Raw genomic sequence first — 27,547 nt, 5'->3', positions numbered from 1 at the left:
CTAACTAACAACAATACTCAACTGACGACAAGAATATCACTAACTAACAACAATACTCAACTGACAACAAGAGTATCAGTAACTCTACAACAATACTCAACTGACGACAAGAATATCACTAACTAACAACAACACTCAACTGACGACAAGAATATCACTAACTAACAACACTACTCAACTGACGACAAGAATATCACTAACTAACAACAATACTCAACTGACGACAAGAATATCACTAACTAACAACAATACTCAACTGACGACAAGAATATCACTAACTAACAACAATACTCAACTGACGACAAGAATATCACTAACTAACAACAATACTCAACTGACGACAAGAATATCACTAACTAACAACAATACTCAACTGACGACAAGAATATCACTAACTAACAACAATACTCAACTGACGACAAGAATATCACTAACTAACAACAATACTCAACTGACGACAAGAATATCACTAACTAACAACAATACTCAACTGACGACAAGAATATCACTAACTAACAACAATACTCAACTGACGACAAGAATATCACTAACTAACAACAATACTCAACTGACGACAAGAATATCACTAACTAACAACAATACTCAACTGACGACAAGAATATCACTAACTAACAACAATACTCAACTGACGACAAGAATATCACTAACTAACAACAATACTCAACTGACGACAAGAATATCACTAACTAACAACAATACTCAACTGACGACAAGAATATCACTAACTAACAACAATACTCAACTGACGACAAGAATATATCACTAACTAACAACAATACTCAACTGACGACAAGAATATCACTAACAAACAACAATACTCAACTGACGACAAGAATATCACTAACTAACAACAATACTCAACTGACGACAAGAATATCACTAACTAACAACAATACTCAACTGACGACAAGAATATCACTAACTAACAACAATTCGACTTGTAATCTGAGGATCACAGGTTCGAATCCCCGTGACACCAAACATGCTCGTCTTTTCGGCCGTGGGACGTTATAATGTGCGGTTAACCTCAGTATTCGTTGGTAAAATTGTATCCCAAGACCTGGCCGTGGATAATGACAGCTTTGTCCTCCCCATCAGTCTTAAGCTAGTAAATTATGGATTGCTAGCGTGGATGACCCTGGTTTATTTTTGGCAAAATTAAAAAAAAAACAACCAAAACAACAAATATACAAATAATCTAGACCTAATAATAATAAATTTGATAAACGTTATCAACAACCTAAGAAATAAGTCGATTCTCTCTAAGTTTTAAAATAACGTAAATCGTCTGCACACATGAAATATTACTAAGTAGGTTTGTTTGTCTTGTTTCTGAATTTCGGCAAACCTACACAAGGACTCTGGCTATTCTTTTACAAACAAACAGTGAGATTGACCATCACTTTACAATGCCCCAATGGCTGAAAGGGTAAACATGTTTGGTGTGACAGGGATTCGAAATAGCTACTGTAAGATTGGTAGTCGAGCATCCTATTCATCTGGCCATGCCGTTCTAATATTGTATTAATGAAGGTCTATCTATCTGTCTATCTACCACTCGATTCCGTCAAGGAACATAGGGCCGCAATCACTTGCAGTTTCACGAACAGGAATTTAAGTGAGTAGGTTGTTAGCCCACTGCACCGAGCCCTCCCTTATTTAGTAGTGTAAGACTAGAGGGAAGGCAGCTAGCCATCACCATCCACCGCCAACTCTTGGGCTACTCTTTTACCAACGAAAAGTGGGATTGACCTTCACATTATAATGCCCCCACGGCTGGGAGGGCGAGCATGTTTAGCGCGACTCGGGCGCGAACCCGCGACCCTCGGATTACGAAGCGCACGCCTTAACGCGTTAGGCCATGCCAGGCGTTAATGAAGGTATACCAGTAATGTAGTGTTAGTGAAAGTTGTTGAAATGGTAAAGTAACATGTAGCAACGATATAACTGAAAGTAATATCTATCATGTAAAACATTAAGTGATAATTATTCACTTGAAGTCAGAATAATATCTGATATAGAAATAAGTTTAATAATGGTTTTGATGTTGATGTATGTTGCTTTGTTTCTTAATCCAACTAAGTTTAACGACTGTCTCCTTCTTGAAAAGTACTTCATCTGAACACATCTTCATAATCCACGCACATGATTATTTTTCATGACCATCTTTCCCAAATGTGACAAAGTCTTGGCGACATCAAACTACATACTAAATATCAAATAATGTTGAAATGTAGCTTTGATGCAAGTATTATGAAGATTTAAAAGCTTGTTTGTTAAAATTTTTTAAACAAGCCTGCCTCATAAAAGTAGAACTACATGGAATCATATATTTCTGTGACATTGTTTAAATGTGTCATTATATCTGTGATGTGGCATTACAGATAAAACATACAGATAAGTTATGATGATAAGTATTTTGTATTAGGAAGGCCAAATAATTTTACATTGGAACTTACAAACAGAAAGACCAATATATAAGTTTATCTTTAGTTATTTATATATACACAAGATTACTCACACAAAATTTGAATACAGTGTCTATGGGTGTGAAACAAAAGGCTGTTGAAGGTTCGTTGGGAATTTATGAAAACTTAACACTTTCATACACGTTAAATGTTTTTTTTTTCCGATAGTTACCTCTTCTCATATGATAGCTCAGTGATGCTCTCCATATAAAAAAATGTTTTTGCTCGCCATAATCTCGAACTCCCACTTACCCCATGTTTCATCTGAGCCAATACTCCAGTTCTCCACCAACAGAAGCGTGACTAATTTTTTTGTCGCAGCTGAATCCAAGAAAAGAAATACCAGAAATGGAGAGGAAGGGTGGGAAGTGTGAGTCGAGGTATTAGTGTAAGAAAATATTACGATATCTTACCTAAACTCACGTTGATTTGGTTGAGGAAACAGTGAGTAATTTATTTAGATGAGCAACCTTCGGAAAGTTTCCAAATTCATCTGTATGGAGTGTGATATCTCTAGCTAGAGGAACACACGTGGGGGAACGCTCGTGAACCAGGTACAGTCTTCGCGATGTTGAAAGTATGAATCCCCGTTACATCAAACATGTTCGTCCTTTCTGTTATGGGGGCGTTATAAAGTTATGGTCAATCCCACAATTCGTTGGTAAAAGAGTAGCCCAAGAGTTGGCGGTGGGTGGTGATGACTAGCTGCCTTCCCTCTAGTCTTACACTGCTAAATTAGGGACGGCTAGCACAGATAGCCCTCGAGTAGCTTTGTGCGAAATTCTAAAACAAACAAACCTTATACCTATTCTTAATCCATTAACATTTAATGAATTTATTGTTATTGGTTCATTTTCATTTGTTAAAGAGTTAAAAGATCTACGCCCTCGTAATGAATGTTTATTGGGTCCTTTTGATGCAAGTTATTTATTCATAAACATTCCTTCGGATTAAACCGTTGACATTTGCTGTCCTCTTTCAATAGGAGTCTCTTGTTCATGGCTTAATTAAATAACAACTTAGATCTTTAATTATTCGTTCTTTAAATAACAACCGTTTTGTATTTAATGGACAAATTTAAAGTTTGTCGAGATTATGGGAAGATTACGATGAAAAGTTATATTACCGTAATTTATTGACATAATTGTTTTAGGCCTTTTTACTTGAACTCAAGTCAGCAACTGCTTACAAAATCTAAGGATATTTTTACCGGCTAATTCCTCCTAAAGAATTATGTCAAATATAAATCAATTTGCTTTACCTTCTTTATTAAGAGCTCTGGATCAGATTTGTTTGTTTTTGTTTACTTCCACTTAATTTAATATCGACAGTTTCTTGTGCTAACACTTTTGAGTTCAATCTATGTTCACTATTCGAATTAATGTTCTTTTCCGAATTTTGGGCTCGGCTTGGCCAAGCGTGTTAAGGTGTGCGACTCGTAATCTGAGGGTCGCGGGTTCGCATCCCGTCGCGCCAAACATGCTCGCCCTTTTATCCGTGGGGGCGTTATAATGTGACGGTCAATTTGTTGGTAAAAGAGTAGCCCAAAAGTTGGCGGTGTGTGGTGATGACTAGCTGCCTTCCCTCTAGTCTTACACTGCTAAATTAGGGACGGTTAGCACAGATAGCCCTCAGTAGCTATGTGCGAAATTCAAAAGCAAAACAAACTTTCCGAATTTCCGTTACGTTGCTATGATACAGTGACGCTTAACAATAGTTCTTGGACGTTGGACGTGCAGTGGTTGTTAAACTAGAGGTTCAGGTTTTTGTAAGAAGTTTAAAATAACCTTAATTTATGACATTAAAATGTTTTTATTATTAATTTCATTGATATATAAATCTTATTTTATTCTTTTAAAAAGTTGTATTTCTTTTTTATTACTTATTGACAAAAACAAGCCTATCATTAGACAAACCCTTAAGAACGTTTTGAATTGCAACAATACGCGAAGATGGTATGTAACGGAGATAATGCAAATAGAATTAAACAATTCCATAGTTTTCGGTTAATTTTAATTTTATTTCGGATATATTTCTGATGTATTTGCATGTTTCGTACAACTGTCTCAACTGACCAGAAGTTTGGATTTGAGCCTGGAAATTAATTACATGTTGGTATGTATTACATTTATGCTATTTGGCAATATGATTGATGCACACAATTTCCTTTTTTGTTTACATAAATACATTTTAATACAAAAACATAACATCAATTTTATTTATAATAACAGTTATTACTAATAGTTATTACAAATGATGGTTTATATACAACAGTTTTACAAACTTACAAACAATACTGAATCTTGTACCTGGCTTAGAACTGAATCTTTTATAGGCTAAGTCCATGCCGAACAAATTAATTCTAAGTTGTGTTGCTGCACCTCGCTTGCTCTAACGCCGTCTTTCTTGGCTGGCCCCACACCCCTTACTTTATGGGTGAAGATGTCACAGTAAGAATAATAACGTCCGAAATTATTCTCTGAAGTTGAATTATTTGTAATGTTCAAAATCAATAAACGCTTCTGGTTCATTTCTGTTGTTTCCGATTAATAAACGTTACTCACAGTTATAGCTTCCTAGGCCTATAGCACACTGACTGGTTACTGTCTCTCAGCTCTGTATAAGAATTAGGGAAGAGTGTACAGGATGTTCGGAAAGTCACTGTGCAGTTTTGTAATCATATTTTATTCAGTCTATTTCAAGCCAGCAACTGATAGCGGTGTTTAGGAACGAAGTAAGAAGGATCAGGCCTGTATTGATGCCAACGGGGTCACTTTCAACATTGTTTATAATTGTCATTGATATTTACCTCCTGTATTCTATATTGAAACATGTCTGTTAATAAATGTATAAGTGAACAGTGACGTTCCAAACACCCTGTAGTTATTTTGACACTGTTCTCGCGCGCTTTTTTCAACTAGATATTGATGCTTTTCACTTTCAACAATTTTTAACAACAAGCAGGACTTGCACACAATACGTAGTCAACAATATACGTCACATGGAAAAAAGAGAACTATATAGAAACAAACGCAGGTATTAAAATAAATGTACAGCGGAAAATTCGTTACAGTACACATACAGATTCTTCTACCAAAGGTGAAATTTAAAGGAGAACTAATGACGTTGAGGCACAATGTTTCACTTGATTGACCGTAACCACTGTTGTTGGTTGCAGTTTCGCCTGTTGAAGGCTCATCAGCGCAGCTTGAGCTGGCTAATCAAATAAATATAATTAGACTTCTTATCACCGTGATTTGTATACAACATTAACGGAAGGGGGTTAAGTCGTCTTCAATCACCAATAAAGTAACCTAAAATAGTTTAAGTATTTGAATGATGTTAGAGGTCGTGCCTAAATCACTATTCCACATTATATATTGGACCAAGTATTTATTACTTTGTTAATGTGATTTATCTCAAAAAAAATATTTATTTATTTATGACATTCGTATTTTTTTATGTATATACATATATAACTATAATTCTTAAACATATGGTTTCAGTTGTTTGTAAACATTGTTATACACGGTTATTTATTTTACATGAAATATTAGATTTGAAACTTTTTTCGTTTACGAATTTAATATTCAGTTAGAGATACGAAAAGGTCTGTTTGAAATGTTGTATCTACAGCATAGCGTATTTTATATTTATCTGTGCTTAACAACTTATTATCCGTGGTTAATATGTTATCAATTATTGTAAACAATAAGACAGTGAATTAATATTTTACGTCGTGTTCGCCTCCCAGAAACTGTCAAAGAATGATTACACATACTCTTGTAACACATATTAGTATTAAACCTGTTACATTTTAAAAACACTCTTTTCTTCCTGATATTTGACTTTCCTTGATCATTAATATAATTTACTATTTCTATTTTACTTTTTTCTATAATATTTTCATTTTCTGCCTCGTTCAACTATTTTATTTTATTTCGTTTTGATTTCCTGTCACTGTTTCTTAACTCAATAAGCCACCAAGTAACTCAGCAGCATGTTTTCGGACTTACAACACTTAATATCAGGTTGATGGACACAGCACAGATAGCCCACTCTGTGGCTTTATGTGAAACTACAAACCAACAAACAACTCCAGTAATACTCATAAGGTCATCTCAAAGGTTAAAGATTAATTAATATTATATTTTAATTTCACCAAAATAATCCCAATTCTGAACTTCATTAACATATTATATCTTTAGTTGCCTTCTTTTATTACCTGTTAAAATTATGTCACGTTCGGTTTATTTACGGATGAAAAATCTCAATTTATTTCTGCCTTTGTCTGCTACAGATTTGTTAATCTTGAAATTTAGTTTCACATTTACTGTCCATTAATTTTGAAAGTTAAGAAGTTGATATAAGCTTCCTGTATCATACTTTATGTAATGTTCAAATATAATTAGACTGATATGAAATTCTGTGTAATAGTATTTTGCGCTTATAAAGTACCTTTTATCTTTATCCTTTGATACCATTCTGCCTGACGTCCATACCAAGTCAAACATATTCTTGTTTATTACGTAAAGAAGTAAAAAAACTTCTCAAACTATCAAAAGTTGTTAACTTTTCGAAACTGTTAATGCGGTCGTGTGGCTTTATACATCAGGGAATCTAGGAGGTTACGTGAGTCATGGTTTCAAAAACTGTTACCAGATGGCAATATCAGTAGGAGCAATTCGTGATGACGAGTAACCTACTTGAAGTAAAAATGTATCTCAGGACGCTGCTCCTCGCCAGTACAGTGGTATGTCTACGGATTTACAATGCTAAAATCAGAGATTTGACTCCCCTTGGTGGGCTCAGCAGATAGCCCGATGTGGCTTTGCTATAAGAAAAACAAACAAACAAATCTCAGGACAGTTGGTGTGGGTATTAACACTTTTGCCAATAAAGCAGAGAACAACGTTTCGACCTTAGGTCATTTTCAGATTAAGAAAGATACAATATTTGTAGGAGTTGTATTACTAGGAGCGTTTTGATAGGGAGCGTGTCAGCGACAATCCTCTCACAGACCCAAACCACACTATTCTCTCACAGTTCTCAGGTGATGTTGCAATCTGGAATAGTGTCGAAAAACCAATAACAGCAACAAACAACCACTGCTAAACAATATAAAATTTTCACTGTACTGAGTGGATAATTAAAATAAGTGCGCACAAAATACAAACCATATTATTTGCGAAATCGTAGAAAAGGTTTGGCTTGTTTTAAATTTCGCGCAAAGCTACACGAGGGCTATTTGCGCTAGCCGTCCTTAATTGTGTAGTGTAATACCAGAGAAATGGCAGTTAGTCGTCACCACCCATCGCCAACTCTTGGGCTACTCTTTTACCAACGAATAGTGCGATTAACCATCACATTATAACGCCCTCATGGGTAAAAGGACGAGCATGTTTGGTAGAACATAAAGCAAATTAATATTACAGTTATATCTAGACATGACTCTTACAGGTAACAATATCAGCAAAATTCTTAAGGATTACTTTGACTCAAACTGCATACAACACATTAATAGCATAAAACCCAGAATTTTGAAAATAGCGAGTTACTTTAAGAATGTGAATGATAAAAGAAGATTCAACAGAAAACATATTAAAACTTTACAGAACACACATCAGACCAGTCGTAGAATATGTTTGTATAACATGGATAAATGTATCAAAACACTCATCAACAAACAACATATACAACATTGTATTTTAACGCAAGCATATACAGTCCCACGATCAACAAACTCATATTTCTACACAACTGTTCAAACATGCCAATTCTATAAAACAGACTCCTGGATAACTCGCTTCAATATTATAACAGAAATATTAATTCAAATGAACTGATGAGCAAACTAGAGAGTTACATAATACATGAAGAATCTAGCTCTAAGTACCTCTCCCCTCTGAACGTCATAAATAAAAAACTTAAAAGTTCAAAAAGTGCTAGGCTAATTGAGTCGTAGATAGAAACGTAGCTCAATTTTAAAATTTTGTATATAAAAATAGGATTATGCGTTTGGGTGCATATGACTGTTTTCTGAACACAGACTAATAGTTCGATTATCCCATGAAAAGACTAAGTTAATTACAACTACGGACAATGGACAAAATTTAATATACTGTAATACAACAACAAAGTAAATGCTATTTAATTACCCAGGATTTAGTAGCAGTGCAGATAAAATAACAGTTCCAGAGAGGGAGGAAGAGGTATAGAGTAAACCTGTCCCTTTCTGGTCCGAAACATGGACTAAATCCAGATGAAGAAGAATAATTTGCTAGTGGATGTATAGTTCTAATAAGTGGCACCAGAGGATAGTGTGTTATCTACGTCTTCCTGAAAGGACTGTTTCGTGTCGCACTACTCATAAAATGTCCAAACTCAAAAAATGTATCACTAACTGTAACGTATTAATGTGTTGTGTTATTGTTATTAAGCAGAAAACTACCCAAACAGCTACCTATACCCTTCTCACCGAAAGTAACGAAACCCTATTTGTAGCGTTATTAGCCCTTTGTCTTATCGCTGAGCCAAGTAATGTAGTACAGTTGTATTCACCTGTTTCTAGACGATCGTATATGAAAGTATATATTCATACATTTAATGTTCTCAGATTTATATGATATAAATATATAACTAGAGCTTGACGGTTAAGTCTTTGTATATAATGTCAGCATGTTACACATATTGGTCAATTGCTTTTGCAATGTTTAGGAAGATTATGTAACAAACATTATCTACTTCTGCAATGTGATACAAAAAAGTGATTTTGACTTTGTAAGTACATTTACCCTTTATTAATATTTTTATGAAGCTTGAATTAATATGTACATTTGTTATTTTTGTGTTGGAATTAAACTCACTATCCACTAGTTCTGATGAAATGGAGAAGCTAGAGAGATAGACTGTTTACAGTTTAGATTTCACTACATTCACTCTCAGCTATTAACATATAAGTAAACTTACAAGCTAAAGAAAGACACAATAACAAGTTATTTTATTATGTATGGTGAAGAAGGGGGGGAAATGTTTTCATATAATTAAATTCTTTTTACATGTTTACAGATTATTTTATAATAGACATTTTGGGGGTATATATCAAGGGTCAAGTGTTCTCGTTCTAATGAAGATCAGTCTGGCCGTTTTTCTGTTATTTGTTCTTTTCACAGACACGATCAAAAGTACGTGGAAAGGTTCATTTGGTTTAAGTTTGTATTGCTCGAATTGGGATAAAGGATTTGCATAATTAAATAATCATCATTGTTCTACCTATTTTACTGTATATTACTCTAACATTTCTACAGAAGGTCAATTTCTATAGATTTCAACAGGTTTTTCAAATCGGTAAGCTGTTATAACAGGTAAAAATTATAGATAAAACTCCAACTCTATCATCTCAGGTGTTATCAATACAGATATTATTTTAAAATTTTGAAAAAAAAAACCAACAAAAACAACGTTTTCCAGAGAATTATTGGTATGGAAGAATTAAGTATGAAGGCTGTAAAATGTACATTCAAAGAACCAAATCACTTGTATTTTCTTCAGTTTAGGGATGTTACAGATATTTCACAAAATATTATTTTGACACTAATAAAGGAAGATATGAAATTTATTACTAAGTGGTCCATAATTTTGACGGTAAGAAAACAATTTTTAAATGGTATAAAACTTATCTGTTTGACGTTAAACGCAAAACTACACTAAGACAAGTATCATTGCCAGTGAAGATAAAATACTTCAAGTTAGGGAATGACATTAACAACCTCAGTTTTATTACTGCAGCTTTAGCTGTGTTCTGACAGACTAAAATTATAGAATGAATATTTCACATATTTGTTACACAGAAGAACCATAGATAATTGCCAGGGACACGTACCAAACATCAGACTTTATTCATAAGACACATTGCCAACAGTACTTCGAAATAAATTTCTGGAATGACATCGATAGTAACGGGAGGAAAGTTACATCTTTGTTTTACAGAAACAGATGTACAGGAAATATTTTGATATCTAACATCAAATATTAAGATATTTTGTTATTGAGTTTTTATACATTTTTAAAACATGTACATAACCAACCGATAACTGAAAGTTTTTTCTCACATATGCCGTTCTGATATCGACATATTCCGATAGTACTTTATCTAATTCAAGGACAAGATGTTTTTCAACGCATGATAATTCCCTCTTATATCCACCAACACTGTTTTCACGTGTACGGTTATATATACGAGTAACTCTAGCCCTTAATTATACACCACTCTGATCCATCTCTAGGATAGTTTCTCGTAGGTTTTACGGATGAACTTGATAAAGATCGCATCTCATCGTGGGTCGATGGTGGACTGAGAAACTGCGCATATCAAAGTATTAAATAAAGAAACCTAAACTTTTCATCAGTGAAGTATATGGTCTTGAATATGTTTTATATTGAAGAACAATCTACAATTCCTTCAAATTCATCCCTTAAACAGCAGCTATCATCTACTGATCCTGCTTTCTAGAACATTCCCACTGTTTAAGAGTTAAATATAATATATTGAAACTTTAAAGACACTCCTAATAATCATTCGAGAATAAAACTATATCTGCTGTATAATTTACATCAAATGTCATATCCTTCATGTCTATAGCATGCTACTTTATGATTACTATATGACAGCATCTTTTAAAAGTAAAATGAGACTTGCGAGCTGAAAAGTGATGCATAAACAGGACCTAAAATTATTCAAATATAAAATGTTCTTTTCTGTTTTACAGGTCCAACAGGATTTGTACAAGGTGATAATAATTTTTCCTAGTTACTGAATTACAATTAAAGGTCCTTTTCAGGACCATCGAATCTTTAAAAAAGATGTTACGATTACACATTTAATGTTTTATATCTGTGATCGACTTAGTTTTCAAGTTAAGTTGATGTACGTAAATGAATCGTGATAAATTCAGCATTTTTAACAAAAAATAAATACAGTATTTATTCTAATACATCAAGCAAAATAGATGTGTGAGCTATCTAATTTCTATAAACATTTAACTTTCGTTAAAAGTAAAGGCAGAGGAGCTGCATAGTAACGCTATTAATAAAAGTGATGTCAAAACTGCCAAGATAATCACTGAAATTAATAAAGATGACATTCTTGATTATAAACACAATTTGAATATTATGCCATAATTTTCTATGGTTTACCTTATATTTACAAAGAAGGAGTTTCATTACGACCTATTGTTTTCGACAATTGAGTTTTCAGTCATACTTTACTGGGCTTTAGTTGAATTTTTAAAATGTTCACTATCATTGAATCTATATAAATAAATATCAGTATGTGTCTGTTTCTAATACGTCTCCACGTTTTTTGTTCAATTAACACCAAAGCTAACACGGTGATATAGCTCTATTTGTTGTTTGTCTGCAAACCATTAACTAGATAATCAGACCAACGTCTTGCAATTCCATCTTTCACAAATGCTAAGAGTTATCGTTAGTGTTTTTGGACAGTGTTTTCTGTGTATTATTATTCTCTGTTCTTATTGTATTATTTAATTACATAAAAACATTATTGATTGTATCAATACCTTTAGTACATTAAGTTTCATGACAGTTGACAGCAAAAAAGAGAAGACCCAGGTGAATATTATATTCTATATTTTTCATATGTGTGTTTTATTTATTATTTATATCACTGAGTAAAATGTAACAAATAGTAACTTATGAGATAAGGTAAAGTAATCTTTTTTAATATGGTATACTTGTGAGCAGCCCATGGGTTATTTAATTTTTGGGCTTTGGTTTCAGTTTCGGAGCTCTTGTAAAAACAATCTTGTGAGGGCTGTTAACGTGTTTAGTTTGATTATTCTTTTTAGGTTTCTGTACAATAAGTTTATGTTCGCTTTGGCAACGTTTCAATTGACACGTGGATGTTAATTTTGAAGCTCTACCAATAACAAATTTGTTTCGGTTTTCAGTATTTTCAATAACAATAAAACGTTTCTCTGATGATGTTCTGGTTTACTGCCAAGTCTTACAGTAATAATTTTATCAACATTGTGAAAACGTCTAGTAGAGGGAGGCCTGATGTTCTTTGACACCTCCCTCTGGATACGTTCATCGTCTTTCACTTCTTTTGGTGTTTCTGTCTGAAGATGTAAATCATAATTCGTGAGGCAACAACACTCATCAATCGAAAAAATGTTTTAATAACAACAATCAGTTAATAAACATTTTAAAATATATAATTTATTCTTTATGTAACAATCATTTTACTATTATATGAGTAAAACCAAATAAGTGTTTGTATGAAAATTGTAAGTTATGAAATTGATTTAAGATGTCTGATAAACGTTTTCTCGAAACTACGAAATATATCTCAAGCATTGTCCCAAATAGTGAGGAAGGTAATATAGAGCAGACAATACCTTTAAATAATGTTTAACATTTGTAAACTGTAATAAAACAAAATATACACCATAAATGTTGGAAGCTACAACTACCGTAGTGGACCGATTATAGGGAGATCTCTAATATAATACGATCCATAGTATCAGAAACCATGGGAAAAATTGAGAGTCACAAGCCCTTTTTTTCAGGTCCACAAAAATCAATAGTATAACTGAACAGCCTACAGGTGGATTAGTTGCAAGATTATTAGCGAACATCTGGCATGCATGCGTAGCTGGATGCTATCTGCGAACGATAGGTGAGAGTAGGGTTTTAAAGATCTTGCAGACTTTCTCAACATGTTTTATAGAATCATTGTTGTTCTATAATCATCATTGTAGCGTGAGTACTGAAACTTCACTGTAACCTGTATCACTCTTCTTATAATTAAGCAAAATATTATGAGGCTTCTAAAATATTTGTTTAAAAAATTAATGTTTCTCTATTAGTGACCTTGTCTTCTACCAGGTTGTAAGGAAGTATTATTTTTGTTACACGTTTTCTTTCATATAAACGTTCATTAGGGCCTGGCATGGCCTAGTGCGGGACTTGTAATCTGAGGGTCGCGGGTTCGCAGCCAAACATGCTCGCCCTTTCAGCCGTGGGGCTTTATAATGTGACGGTCAATCCCACTATCCGTTGGTAACAGAGTAACCCAAGACTGGGCGGTGGGTGGTGATGACTTGCTGCCTTCACTCTAATCTTACACTGCTAAATTAGGGACGACTAGCACAGATAACCCTCAAGTAACTTTGTGCGAAATTCAAAAACAACAACAACAACAATTGTTAGCCTACTGCACAACCCCCAACCAGGAGGACAATTTCTCGGTCCACTGAGTGGAATCGAACTCCTGATGTTAGCGTGTAAATCCGAGACATACTGCTGGACTAGCGGGGGAGCGTGTATATGTATATATACACATTAATTCCAGCTGACAGGTGATATAATTAGTCTCATAACTTAATGATTTGAATGATGCAAAAAATTAATTATATTAATTATTACAAAGTCAAATTGTTGCTATTATTGCAATAACAAATACATTTTCATCTGGACTTTTTTAACCACTATGGTAACTTTCAAGATGATATACATTTAATCACACAAAACTAAAATCCCACATTAATATAGTGAAGGGACTGGTGCAAGATTTACCTATTTCAGCTCCATTCAGAGAGCACCCAAAGAAACTCATGGAGTGTGACACCCAATAGCAGGAGCTTCACATGGATATACTTGTGGGATACTACTTGTGCAAAATTTTGAGAAATAAAAGTACTCTGAGTGGCACCGTGAGCCACTTTACAGAATCCTGTAAAATAGAGAAAATGTATTCATCTGACTAAGGATGGTAAGTAGATTGGAAGATAACAGACTGGAATAGGCAGTAACTCACATGAGATGAGACAGCCAGGTGATGAAGATAGTGTGTGATGAAAGTGGAAGATGTAGTCCACATGCCAGTCTGTAAAATGTCATCAAGTAGCCATCAAAAACAAGAGGCAAAAGAATGGGTGAGATGGGAGATTTGATGAGAAGAAATATGGAACAGCCTGCAGGTATTGACATCCAATGAAAAGTAGACCAACAACAGCAGTTGACAAACTAAGCCTGTAAGTTTAGATAGTGATAAGTCCCTCAAAGAAGAAAATCCCAGGGAAGAAAGAAGTGAAGAAGGGAGCCAGGAAATTATGAGATGTAGGCTAGGTAGCAAGATACAGCATAAACAGAATGCGACAGAAGACACAAGTCAGATTGAGCATGGAGTTGTGAAATGGAAGGGAAGTATGGGAGAAGGAGGAATCACCTTCCCAAATGCTGAAGTCTTAGAAAGAAAAGAGACCAGACACGATAAAGTAAAAGATATGGAGGATAGAAAAGGGTATGGAAAGAGTCTGAGATGTGGTGACCTAAGGGAAGGAGTAAGAGGAAATAGAACTGTAGGGAAATTTAATATCAGGAGTAGGCGACCATTGGCTCAGAGAAACTGGGTAAGAGTATGCACGATTATTAAAGTCCAAACTGAGCAAGGGAACAGGGCAGGGATATCTATGGAAGGAGAGGAAAAATATGGATAGAACTGGGGAAGACAGTACCTTGCAAAATCAGGAAAGATAATGGGTGGTAGACAAGGCAGCCTAATGACCAACAATGGTAGAGAGAGCCAACCCTTTGTTGAAAAATATTGTAAAAAAAGAGAGATAGCCAACAATGAGACAGTCAGGATGAAGATGGTGATGAATAGGTCAGAATGAAAAACACTATTACACTGGTAGATAGACAGGGTAGATAAGCAACAAGAATAAGACAGGAAAAAGATCACCATATAAGAATGGCTGGTTTGACAGGTAATGGATTGGATAAATCCCAAGTATGAAATCAAATAGCAACATGTTGCAGCAAGAAAGAAGGTGTGAGAGGAAGGAAAAGAGGGAAATAGCAAGACAGAAGGCAAAAAAGAAAACCAGCGATGAGTCAGTCAAAGAGGTGCCACAAGGGCCCATAATAAAAATCATGGAGGTGTGGCAAAAGCACAGATGCATAGACTCCCCAGGAGAGAGCTCGCTCATCTGAAAACCCAAAGTCAATAAACTATTCCATGGGGCAGAACAAAGTCTGGTCAAGATATATGGCCTACATTGAGGTTTACAACATATAGTACATGACAGACAATAAGGCAAATGTATTGAGAAGTGACACACGAAAAAGAAGGTATAGGGTTTGAAAACAAAGAGTCCTGGATCTGATACTTTTCTGACACTTGATATAAGATATGACTGTGAAGTTTAAAGAGTGAACCATAACTAAATGATCCAACAGGAGGGGTAGAAAATGGGAACTTGCCCAAAGTACTGCCAAAAGTTTGAGTACATTAAGCTGAAGTCAAGATACATCCTTGATCAGAGTGTTCAACATAAGGTTGTCATTCAGAGATGCCTCTCTTCCTAGTAAGAATATATTGGTGAAAAAGGCATAAGAAAAATTTGGGTGGAAGTAGGTGCACATTTATAGTGGTATCGAAGTGGTAGACAGCCACTCAAAATGTCTGTGAGAAGAGAAACAGTAGGCCCAAAGGTTCCTGTGATTCATTACACTGGTTGCACAAGGGCATTCAGAGATGGTTGATATGAGCATGGCCCAGTAGAATAAACAGTTTCAGGAAAGCTATAGTTACTAAAGACAATAGAGTCTCTCAGGCAACACGAGTAGGACAGACTCACATCCCAGTGAGAGAATGTTCCATCATTTGCAGATAGACAGGGTAAGATTCAGCCCAGCTGAGAAAGAAGTTGAAAAAAATACTCCCAGAAAAACAAGGTATTTGATGGGATAAGAAAGCATTTAGAAGTCTTGGCAAGCCATCCTACAAAGACAGTTTCCTATGGAAGGAAAGTATGAAGGTAAGACTTCTCCTGTTAATGGGACAGAAGAAGCCAATCATTCATGTAATAATGAAAATCATAGGGCAAGTTCTTTCAGATGGTACACAAAAGCCTTGACTGTTCTGTTAAAGACATAGGAGGTCAATGCAATGCTAAAAAGAAAAAAGGATCGCTGAACTGGAAGGAATGATTTCAAGAAACAAATTTGAAATATTTTTAAGACTCAGCATTGGGAATATGAAGAAACATATCTGAGATGTCACTCTTGCTCATCCAAAGTCCAAGGAAAAAGAACCAACAAAGAGTAAAGAAATTTTCCATGCAAAAATGAGGGATGACCACCTAGCAGATGAAAGTGGAAAGGTAGATTACCAGCCTCCAGTCCCCAGTTTTATTGGGGACCACAAACAGGTGAAAGTAAGACCCTCTCTATGACTTGTTTGTGCAACAGATCTGGCACAGTGACTTCCAGATATTGAAGATAGATGTAATTTGAGAGAGAAGTGAAGTTAACCAGCTATTAACTGAGAGAAGAATTGAAAGGACAGTCCATGAAAACTAACAAGTATGACCCATCTAACTGCAGATAGTTGTTAACAAAGATGTGCATATCACAAAGACCAGCCCCCATGACAACTGAATCTGGTTCATTGTCATTGATGAATCCAGAAAGTCTGACACTGGGCTGAAGAGTATTGAGCAAAAGGATAAAATAGGAAAAGGGGTAAAAAATATAGGAAGTGGGAGGAGTATAATGAAACAAGTAAACAGGGAAAGAGTAGTAGTACAGACTATGGCAGAAAGGAGAAGGGAACAGGAATTGCCAGAAAATTCAAGTAGGGCTCGATGAATTGTCTCTTACATGAAGTGAAGAGAGGAAAGGTAATAAAACACAGAAAGTAGTATTAAGCAAAGACAAGAGAACTAAGCACTGGAGAGTGAAATCGACCTCAGTGGGCTTGCTCCCAAACAGGCAAAAAGATTTCAAGGTCTATGACTCTAGAAGGAGGAAGTTCAGTTAACTGTAGGCCATGATAAAGGAATTAGAAAGCAAGGACAAGAAATAAGATCACTGACATGGGGTAGATCTATAAAGGAAGCAATATTATTAACATAATTTTCAGAAGATAGAAAAAGAATCAAAATTATTTAAGTTGGGAGTTGTGATGTAGAGAATGGGAAATATAGTAAGACAATGGAATGAGAGATAGAGTGATAAGGTCCAAATAGCATGAGGATGTCTAAAAATTTTCCTCAACGACAAGAGAGCATAACCAGAAGGAGGAGACAAACAGTAAAAGTTGTCTTTCTCATCATATTCCTTCTCAAAATGAGGGGGAAATAATTCATGGCTGCATAATAAAACCTACTACCCTATGCACAATGGCTATCATGCCATTTATGTTTAACATGTTTTCAGTAGCCAAATTAAGAAATTGACAATTGCAAGGTTATTCCTCATCTCAGCAGATGCCAAAGTTGCATGAACTTGAAAGTTCATAGTTTGATAAACTAAAGAAAACAAAGTTCCTTTATTAGATTGCAAACCTCTGTAAGTTATGAATACAACAAAATACATCAAATACACACAGTGCTAAGGAAGATTAATGAAGAATCTCAGTGGAAAATCTCAGTGCGCAGGAAGATTATGTCATGCTCATATTAGTGGAGGGCTTTTATTACATAATAAAATCATTATGTAATGGTGAAAATCATGAGAAATCTAGTGAGTGTTGGTTGAAGTTGTTTAAAGAATTGTGGAATGCAAATCTCTCAGGCAGATGCACAAGAAAGATTGCTTTCTGTGTGAGAAGGTAGGTATGGTCTCAGAAGTAAGACATTTTATATTAATGAATGTATTATTGTGAACAGTGTGATCTATCTAAAATATTTATCAGGGTTAATATAATACAGTTCAGAAAATGATGGTTTAATTAAACACAAGTGCAATAATAATGTGAATTTACTGAGCTTATTTGGAAATATGCAATCCACTTTGTTGATTTTAAAAGTAAAATATACACAAAACTTTACTTAAAACACATTGATAATAGCAAAACAATTATGTCATTAACTGAAATGTTGTGGAAAGCAAAATATAAAACTAAGCAATTACACATGAAAAGTGGAGTGGTCCACAATGGCATCTAGCACATGAGTGGCATGTGCATTTATGTTAGCAATTTGCTTAGAGATGTGAAGTGTGAAAGTTGGAGTAAAGTTAGCAATGAAGTGAATGTAAGGAGAGGTATTCCTAACAGTTGGCCAGACTTCTATAAAATTATATATCAGTGGTGAAGTGAAGGTGACAACAGCTGAGTGCTTAGCAGGACATATTAACGTTAAAAATATAAACAAATCAAAAAAACAATTCCCTATTTTGTTTATTTGATTTATATGTGTATATATCTTTATTTAAGTTAGGTAGTGAAAATTTATGACCATTTTGTTTTCTTGAATATTTTTATAGATACTTTTTTAAATTTATGATGGGGAACATGCCAGAGGTGAAAACTGACATTGAGTATACTAAAGTTATCTTCTGAATGAGATTAAACAGTTTCAACAAAAAAGGACTGCAATTTTACCTTTTGAATCAGTTCCAACAACTCACTGGATTTCTTTAGTTTCTCTAAATTTTTTTCAACCTGGAGAACTGCCAGTACATGTCTGTCTAAAACAGCAGCTTTCATGGTGTCTCTCCAGTTCTTGTCTACAGTTGTGAATCATCTGTATTGTATGATAAGAGTATTAAGATGATGTAATTATTCAAACAATTATTTAAAAAAAAACATCTAAGATGTTGGAACACATTTAAAGTTTAAATGTACCACAAAATTATTTAAAAGGTGGTGCTACCCGTAACAATAGATTTAAACAAATAAAAATATGTTTTCTATTTGTATTTCTTTCCTGTATGGAACGTTTTTAATAACTGCATTTTATTTTTATCACAACTACATTTTTCTATTTCAACTAATAAGTATAAGAAGATAATTGAATTACACAAAGCACTAATAATTATATTTGATGTTTAAAATACTAAGCTATATACATAAATATGTATATAAAGAGAATAAAAAAGTCAGAGATAAAACAATAATATATAAATTGTCTTCACACAAGCAATAAAATACTACTTATACAAATTCTAAAAACATTGAGGAAATATTAAAATAGTTGTAGTGCATACCTTCCCTCCTCTGGCATTTGAGCCATAATATCAGGGGAACTAAAGATTGGCTCTAAATATAGCCATGTAGCTTGAACTTTTAACCACTCATCAATTATCTCTCCTAACATCAACAACTTGTGTTCCCACTCTCTGTAAAAATGAAAAATAAAAAAGTGAAAATACTTCACAATTTGAAATATATAGTATATGAAATATAAAGGTATATATAGTGTTTATCATAAAATAAAAGTAATATTTAACAAAGAAAAAATTATTAGAATATAATTAATTTGATAAAAATATTTTATCAAACCTTTTTTTACATTTGTGAAACATTACCTTTAAGTTTTTCTAAAAACACAGTAAACATTACTCCTTAGTATAACACGTTTCTTTTACACTATCATTTCAAACAAAGTCCTTTTTAGATTTTTTTCATGTATATATCTATCTTTATGTGTATTTGTCTTTAAGAAAACAATACACACACATACACATGTATATGATTATATCTGTACTTAAAAAAAATTGAGAACGACCATCAACTATGTTACAAAAAAAAATTAATTTTTTGCAGCTTACTTTAACCACAAATAGAGTTAGCTAGCATTCCTCTCAAATGAAATGCATGTGTATCAACATAAAACTAATTTATTCGTTGTGGGCCTGGACTATTAATGAAATATCCAGTTTCAGACAAGAAAGAAGACTGAATATTGTTTGTGAGTTTGTAAAATTTTAGTATATAAATAATTATTTCTCATAATTATTTTTAATAACTGTTATTATAAATTGTATTGTTTTTTTGTATGTCAAAATTGGTTTGTGTTAAGAAACTTGTGTGTATTAATCCTGTTGGCAAATATTGTAAATTTAATACATTGTGACATTTAATTATCTTCTAAATTAAAATTAAAATGTCTAGTTATTTGAAATCGTAATATGTAATGTATGTAACGTAATTAGTTGTAGACTAATAGATAAAGTATAATATGTAACATACGTAATAAATGTCAATATTATTTTCATTTCTTACCTTAGAGTTCATCAACTCCTGAGTGCTTTTTGGAATGGTTAAAGCTTTATCTACAATGTGTTTGTACTCATCACAAATCCTACAAGATAAAAATTTATACATGTAATGCCATGTTAGTTAAAATTAAATAAAAGTAGGCATTTATGAAGAAAACTCAAAAACTGCATGTTAAATATATAGAGCAATCAAACAATTTCTCTTAAGTGTTTAGTTTTTCACATCTGTATAATTAAAGTATATTTTCTTTAACAATAAATCATTACTTCTTGGTGTTCTTGTGTGTCAATCATATGTGCAAACACAGGTATTTTAACCTTTAGTGAATACAGTGTACACAGTGTAACGTGGTTTCATACACTTACTGCTACAGTAATTATATCTCATACACTAAGCCAATAATGTACAGTGACTCCTATTTCTTACTTGTGTCAAAGAGGCATTAAAAAACAGGAAGTTCAATTCCAATAGCTGTTCAGCAAACTTATTCCTTTCAGCAACCATCCTATTCAAAAAATCCTCCACAATAAGCAGTTTGAATATTCCAACTGGAACAGCCTCTTGTAGCAAACCTGTAACCAGTTGAGGCTATGCAATGAAATAAATATTAGTTGGACTGATACATTTAGCTCGAACAATCAGCCACCTGTCAGTTTATACCAGTATTCCAGTGCACTGTCAGTGTCTGGGTTATTGTATCTGCCATGAATGAAGCAGTTTGGAAAAAAACCTAGTATTTACACTCCAGTCCTCTTGAATCATCAGGCTCACAAGGTTCATAATTACTACCTACTTCATCCTCTTCAAATGACTGTGCATTGGAATTTTGTAAATTACTTGCAGTTTCATTCAGAGTAAAACTCTAAACAACTTTGCTATCTTGTTGCCATAATAGTAATCAAAACAAGGCACTGCAGAAATCTCAGGTCATGTGAACTGAAATTTTAGTAAAAAAATACTTTCTACTAATTGAAAGAGGGAAACACACATGCATGATCATTGTACAATACTAAAGGACTGTTTATCTGTTTGCTTACACACAGTTATAGCATCTTTGCTGATTGATGTGTTAACACATCATTAGTGCCTGATTAATAGAAATGACTCATTAGTACTTCATTGGTGATGAACATGTTAATCCAACAATAATAGTAAGGCTTTTCTCAATTGTACAGAATTTCCAGTCATCGTGTAAGTCTAATATTTTGTTTATTAGGGTGAAAACCTGAAGGTGAAGAATAGAAGTGATATAAATAAACAAACGAAAATGGTTATAGTTATTACTAGGAAATAAGACTTTATTAGTTAAAAGAAGTTTCAGTTCTATATCAACAAAATCATAAATAGCAAGAGTACTACAAATGACTCAATACAATCTAATGATTTTAGGATTTCATTTTCTAGTTCATTGATTTACAACAGTAAGTAAATTTTACAATTTTTTTTATACTGGTTGACTTTCATTAAGGCATTTTATTTTAATTATGATCTGTAATAACTGATGTAGTTCTAAACTAGTTGGCTTTTGACTATAACATACATAATTTTGTAAGGGTCAGATATGTTTTAAAATTGTCTTTCACAAATTATCAGTGTTACCTTTTAGCTCTTTTGAATATTTGTAGAGAATAATAACCCAATAAACAATAGATTCCTACTTCCTTCTATATATACTTCCTTCTGTTTAATAGATTTTACAAAAATACAACTTAACAACTTATGCATCATTTTTTATTTGTTATCTTTTTTTATGTCAGGATAGGTTATCAACTTTAAAATATTTTAATAAATTTATAAAATGACTATTATCAAGTAGATAAGATAATATATTAGATGACATAACTGTGAAGGTACTTATTAGTGTAAATTAATATTTACTGTGCAATAAAAAAATGCTACACACTTTTAAATTAACAGTATGTATCTAATACCCTCTCATTTTATGCTTTTGTTGATAAACTGATTAGATTAGAATTTATAACATTAAAAAAGTCTGTGCTTAAATTTTTTATGGTGTTACCTTTTACTTTCTTCCTGGTGCTCATTTGAGATGTTATTCAATAACTTTTCCAAAAGGATCTCTGTTTGGCTAGCTAAAGACTCATAATGTTCCCGAAAATCCAACTGGAACATTCCAAGATCAACAATTTTGTCTGCAGTGTACATAAATTTGTTGATCCATGATTTATACTCATAAACCTGTTTTCTCCATACTACAAAGCTGCTCTCACTCTAACATATTAAACAGTGATTTTTTCAGTCTAATGAAGATGCATTATTGGGAAATAAAAAAATAATAAACTAAAAAATACATAAAAAATGTTATCATAAAACTGTTTTTGAACAAAATTTACAGATTTAAAACACTATTTTAGGATAGCAAAAACTATTTTAGAATTAGGACCTCCTTCTTTTCTTTACTAACATCTCTAACTGAACACTTCAATGAATGAAGTTCTTAAAAATAAGTTCAAACAGTGTTAGGTAGTGCAAATCAAAGACCTGCATATCACATAACAAGGTTCTTGAAATTTCAGTGGAAAAAGAACTAGAAGGTTTCGATGGAAAAATTTATTATCTAATAAACTTAATAAAATATCAAATTAAAAGTATTTATATACGTCTAATAATGTAAATGAAGAGAATTTATCTTTACAGGAAAACTTTGCAAAAAAAAGCATGAATATGACTTACTGCAAAAGTTTTACTATATCAAAGAAAGAAAAATAGTTTTTTGAATCAATAATACAAGTGAGTTTGGTAAACCTTAGACACAGAATTATAAATTCAAAATGCAAAAAAATTATTTTTTTAAAGTTCAGAAGTTGACATTTTTCATACACTGAAAATGTATTATAAATAGGTACTTACTTCGTCTTACATAAAGCTATCTCAACCTTTTTCTGCCCTCTAAGCATTGTAAAACATTTTCATGATCAGCCTGCCAGTTAATATACTTCACCAATTTCACATGATACCTCAACATGTACATATCATGTGAATACTCTCCACTAATTTTTTGCATCACCTACATTTGTGCAGCTACCTCCCTCTGCTATTGTTATTCAATCCTCACTTTCATGGCAGGTTATAAAAGAAGAACACCAGCCAAGGGTAGAGGAAGTAAGCAGCTATCAGAAATGCATTTTCAGTGCATGAAATATGTTAACTTCCAATATGGTCTTACCTCCTTTCATATAAAACTTGAATTCAACAGTGCAAAGTTTTAGCATACAATGTGGGAACCAAGTGGAAAGTGACTTCCCTGAATGAATGTATGTGCTTTGAGATGAAAATGAAGCACACTTATGAGGTACCATACTGACTTCTGGAACAGGTATGCTCTTTGCTCATGATGTAGGAAATGAATCTGTCATAGGTGTAATCCACAGTAAAATATAAACAGAATTAGCTACATACACGTGCAATCTCAACCAGACAAATGAGATTTCATGACTTGTCCTTGGCATTAGAAGGTTGATGATGAAAAAAAGATAAATTATGACATAAACATAAACGTGACTAAGCCACGTGGACTGTGTTATCTATATATATACGTAACAAGCCTAATCATAAGTATACAGGAATTAAGAAGTGGAAGTTAGCTTCTGGCTGAAACTGGACAAACTCCCAAAACCACATTAGGAACAAGAAGTATAATACATCAAAACTAGCATTACAGGGTTGCCTCAAATCAACCTCATGAACAAAGCAATATCTGTAACCAGTGTCACGAACAGAAATCGTTCATTACCCAGTCATAAATACAGGAAAGAGATATCCAGCATCTGGAATTATTAGGAAGATTTGTAACACTTACTCAACCATAGGAACAGTGCACTTATGTCCTGTATCTGTCACTGAGAAGCAGGTGAAGTCCCCCCAAACTCAATTGTAGGAGCTGGAAAAGAACCTCCTGCAACCAGAATTAATGAGAATAGGAGTCTCTACCATAAACAACTATAAGAATAGGAGAGTGTCATCCTGCACCTAGTTTTAAGAGGAGGATTCTGTATAGGCTGGGCCTGCTCCAACCGATTTGTTACTTTATTTTGACAGGAGTCCACCTGATAAAAAAGCATCCAGAGGAAATGGAAGAAGGCAGATCAGCCTTGCCCTCTTCTAACTGGTAAAGTAAATTTCTAGTCTCACTCATGATCAATCTTTTCAGAAACTAAGAAATGGGTAAGAACTCCCATGTTACACTGAAAGAAAAAAGGGGGAATTACATGTGGTGGGGAGTCCAGAGGACCATCACACTAGAGAAAGTACAATGGGTATCTTTAATTCCTACTTTTAAAAGCATATCACTCCCAATTAATGCAATCAAAAGGTCAGCAAGCATGGGTGATAATCCCCTTCTGCTTTACTCAGGAAGTCCATGAGTGATGGTCTCCAAATGATATATACATATACATACCACAGGGTATGCTACAAGTGGTCTTGTTGAAACATCCCATTCCTACAGTGAGTGTTATAATGTAATCATGACGTCAATAGTGCATATCTGACCAGGCAAAAAAGATATGACAAAATGATGAATAAGGTGAGAAAACACATTGTGGAGGTGGGGGCCTTCCATGGAGGAGTTAGAATACACCAGCCTAATGAGTTATTATGAAAAATGAAAGGTTTCCAGGGTATAAAAGTTGGGAAATTGAACCTCAAAAGTAGTCAGGAAATACCACATAAAATCATAAGGAGAGAACTAGACAAAAGTTAATCAGCATCAGCACCAATGAAAGATGAAAGTGATAGTCAAACAGCATCCATGAGCAGCACAAATCTTAGGGATGAAAGACCAGTTAAGCAGTATGACATAAGAGAAATGGTAGAAGAAGCAGGTAACATTGAAAACAGAAATATCTAATTTGTGATTTCCATAAGCAATGAGGAGAAGAAAATAAAATCTTGAGGGGGGAAGAGGATGATGGAACATGAAAATGAAAGTTCAAAGGAAGGATGGTAAAGATGTAAAGAATCACACAAAGATCCCAATCATCCATATTATAGGAACATAGAGGATGCATGACTTGAAATAATAAAAATGGAGAGAAATGAAAGGGAAAGACAAAACCTGCAGAAAAGGAATGTGTTTGACAAGTCTATCAGATATCTAGAAATGACCAACGTGGAGAACTCTTTGTCAAACAACCAGGTGAAGAACAATGAAAGAGAATGAACAGAAGGGTAGAAAGGAAAAAACTCACAACAAATAGATCAAAGTATTAAGGTATACTCTCACCTATGTGGTAAATGGACATGAAAGGGTACAAGAAAAAAAAAGATGTAACACATGGAGTCAATCCCTGGGCTGAAACAATGCACCTGACAAAAGCCATGTGTGAAGGCAGAGTGTGGTGACATCTGGACGAACAATATATAACTGAAATCAACAGAATACAGATTTAAGGGTAGACAAAGGTTACACAAGTAAAGGCTGGAGCAGTGAGAATGATGGTTATATTGGCCAAGACAGAACCACTAGTAAAACAAGACATAGTGTGGTTTGGAATAAAAATAGAACTCTTGAAAGAATATCAAATAAGATATTAAGCATAATTGTGAAGAATTCTCCATACTTGACTGAACACGACTACCCCAAAGTTAGTGGATAATAAACAGAAGAAGAAAGAAAAGGAAATTTGGTGATCCAGTGGAGAAAGGCATAAATGAGATATCTCCAACTGAAAACATATCCACCTATAGGCCTGTAGATTAAGAGACTATTCCACATGTAGAATCTTGTTGGGAGGAGATAAAAATCCACTACCAGATTTAGGAGAAAAGGCAAGTGAAGACCACAAAGTGGTAATTGTGGGCCCAGAAAAGAGATTTAGGATCTGAAAACACAGAGACCTTGAACTGTTACTTCCTGGCTCTGTGATACGAGTTACTACAGTGAAGATGTCAGAATGTAACATTACCACCCACTCCATGATAGAGAGAGGAAGAAAGTAGGATAAAGCTTGATGAACTGCCAAAAACTTGAGAATGGTGATATGGAAAGAAGAACTCCAAGCTGTAGATTACAAGGATAAAATGATATTACTAGTGTCATGAAAATAAGAAAAGAAACCAAAGCAAAGCTCAGCTCTGTAACCAGGAAAGAATAAAACATGTCAGTGATGGAACAAAACAAACATTTAAGTTCTAAGTTTACAAAATTAGTATGATAAGGCACATAGTGAAGAATTACAAAAAACAACAGCATTTATTCAAATAGAACAATCAAGTACCTATTTCTGGTATGTAATCTAGAAATTATCTAAATCTACCTAATTAGCAAAGTACTTATAAGTATCAAATAGACAACCATCTAAGTGTATCTAGCCCACAAAATATGTAATAATAATAACTGTGCAAAATGATTAAGATTACCTAGAAAACACATTAATAATCCACATCTAACTTACAATTCATCTGAAGTAATCTAGATGACAAAGGACACATAATTACATCAAACACTGAAGAAAATTATGAGAATAAAGCATGGAGATAAAACAATGAAAAATATCATTCTTATAGATTAGTGAATTACATGTTACTAGTAAAGATATGTGACATACAAGCTATTTAAACATATATAGCTTAAAAAGTACTGATAAATATCAGACAAACCATCTAAATCGGCATAGTCCACAAAATAATAAAAAAATGTGCAAACCAATAAAATTACCTAGAAAACACATTAAGAATCAATATTAATTCACAAATCCTCTAAATTAACCTAAAGAAAAAAGGACACATTTAAGTCCTACACTAACAAAAATTAAGATGATAAAGCACACAGTTAAGATTCATGAAGAAAATTATTAAAAGATAATAAGAATTGTTTGTCTGAAGTTAAGCACAAAGTTTCACAATGGGTTATCTATGCTCTGTCCACCATGGGTGTTGAAACCCAGTTTCTGATATTGTAAATCCACAGACATACTGTTGCACCATTTGAGAGCTGGAATAACAAATAAGATGTTACAAGTAGTAATCATGTGTAACTTGCAATCAATTTAAACATATT

The 27,547-nt window shown here is 33.6% G+C and overlaps 1 protein-coding gene across 4 annotated transcripts; it reads right to left on the bottom strand.

Moving 5' to 3' along the window:
* Positions 1-4,656: 4,656 nt before the first annotated feature.
* Positions 4,657-27,020, bottom strand: LOC143243410 (dynein axonemal heavy chain 7-like). 4 transcript variants are annotated; one of them, XM_076487270.1, is made up of 6 exons: positions 22,547-22,685; positions 20,953-21,098; positions 19,512-19,643; positions 18,907-19,048; positions 7,196-7,323; positions 4,657-5,706 (listed from the first exon to the last, which is right to left on the bottom strand). In XM_076487270.1, exons 1-3 carry the CDS (start codon positions 22,569-22,571, stop codon positions 19,602-19,604), a joined length of 213 nt encoding a protein of 70 aa, XP_076343385.1. In that variant the 5' UTR covers positions 22,572-22,685; the 3' UTR covers positions 4,657-5,706; positions 7,196-7,323; positions 18,907-19,048; positions 19,512-19,601. The 4 variants fall into 4 exon arrangements, with proteins under 4 accessions (XP_076343385.1, XP_076343383.1, XP_076343384.1 ...); XM_076487268.1 differs by lacking the exon at positions 20,953-21,098 and adding an exon at positions 20,530-20,608 and having other exon boundaries at positions 4,684-5,706; positions 22,547-27,020; XM_076487269.1 differs by lacking the exons at positions 7,196-7,323; positions 20,953-21,098 and adding an exon at positions 20,530-20,608 and having other exon boundaries at positions 4,684-5,706; positions 22,547-27,020.
* Between the last annotated feature and the right edge of the window lie 527 nt (positions 27,021-27,547).

This window comes from Tachypleus tridentatus, unplaced genomic scaffold, assembly GCF_004210375.1.
Source record: "Tachypleus tridentatus isolate NWPU-2018 unplaced genomic scaffold, ASM421037v1 Hic_cluster_2, whole genome shotgun sequence".
NCBI classification, from domain to species: Eukaryota; Metazoa; Arthropoda; class Merostomata; order Xiphosura; family Limulidae; genus Tachypleus; species Tachypleus tridentatus.
Note: the sequence above shows the minus strand (reverse complement) of the source record. Positions and strands in the feature narration are given on the sequence as shown.

Bases quoted from the DNA above. Each gene is read 5' to 3' on its own strand.
- LOC143243410 (XM_076487267.1), bottom strand. From the start codon at position 19,011: ATGAAAGCTGCTGTTTTAGACAGACATGTACTGGCAGTTCTCCAGGTT. The intron at 12,632-18,906 runs GTAAAATTGCAG...TTACATCTTCAG, and splicing joins TGTTGGAACTGATTCAAAAG to ACAGAAACACCAAAAGAAGT.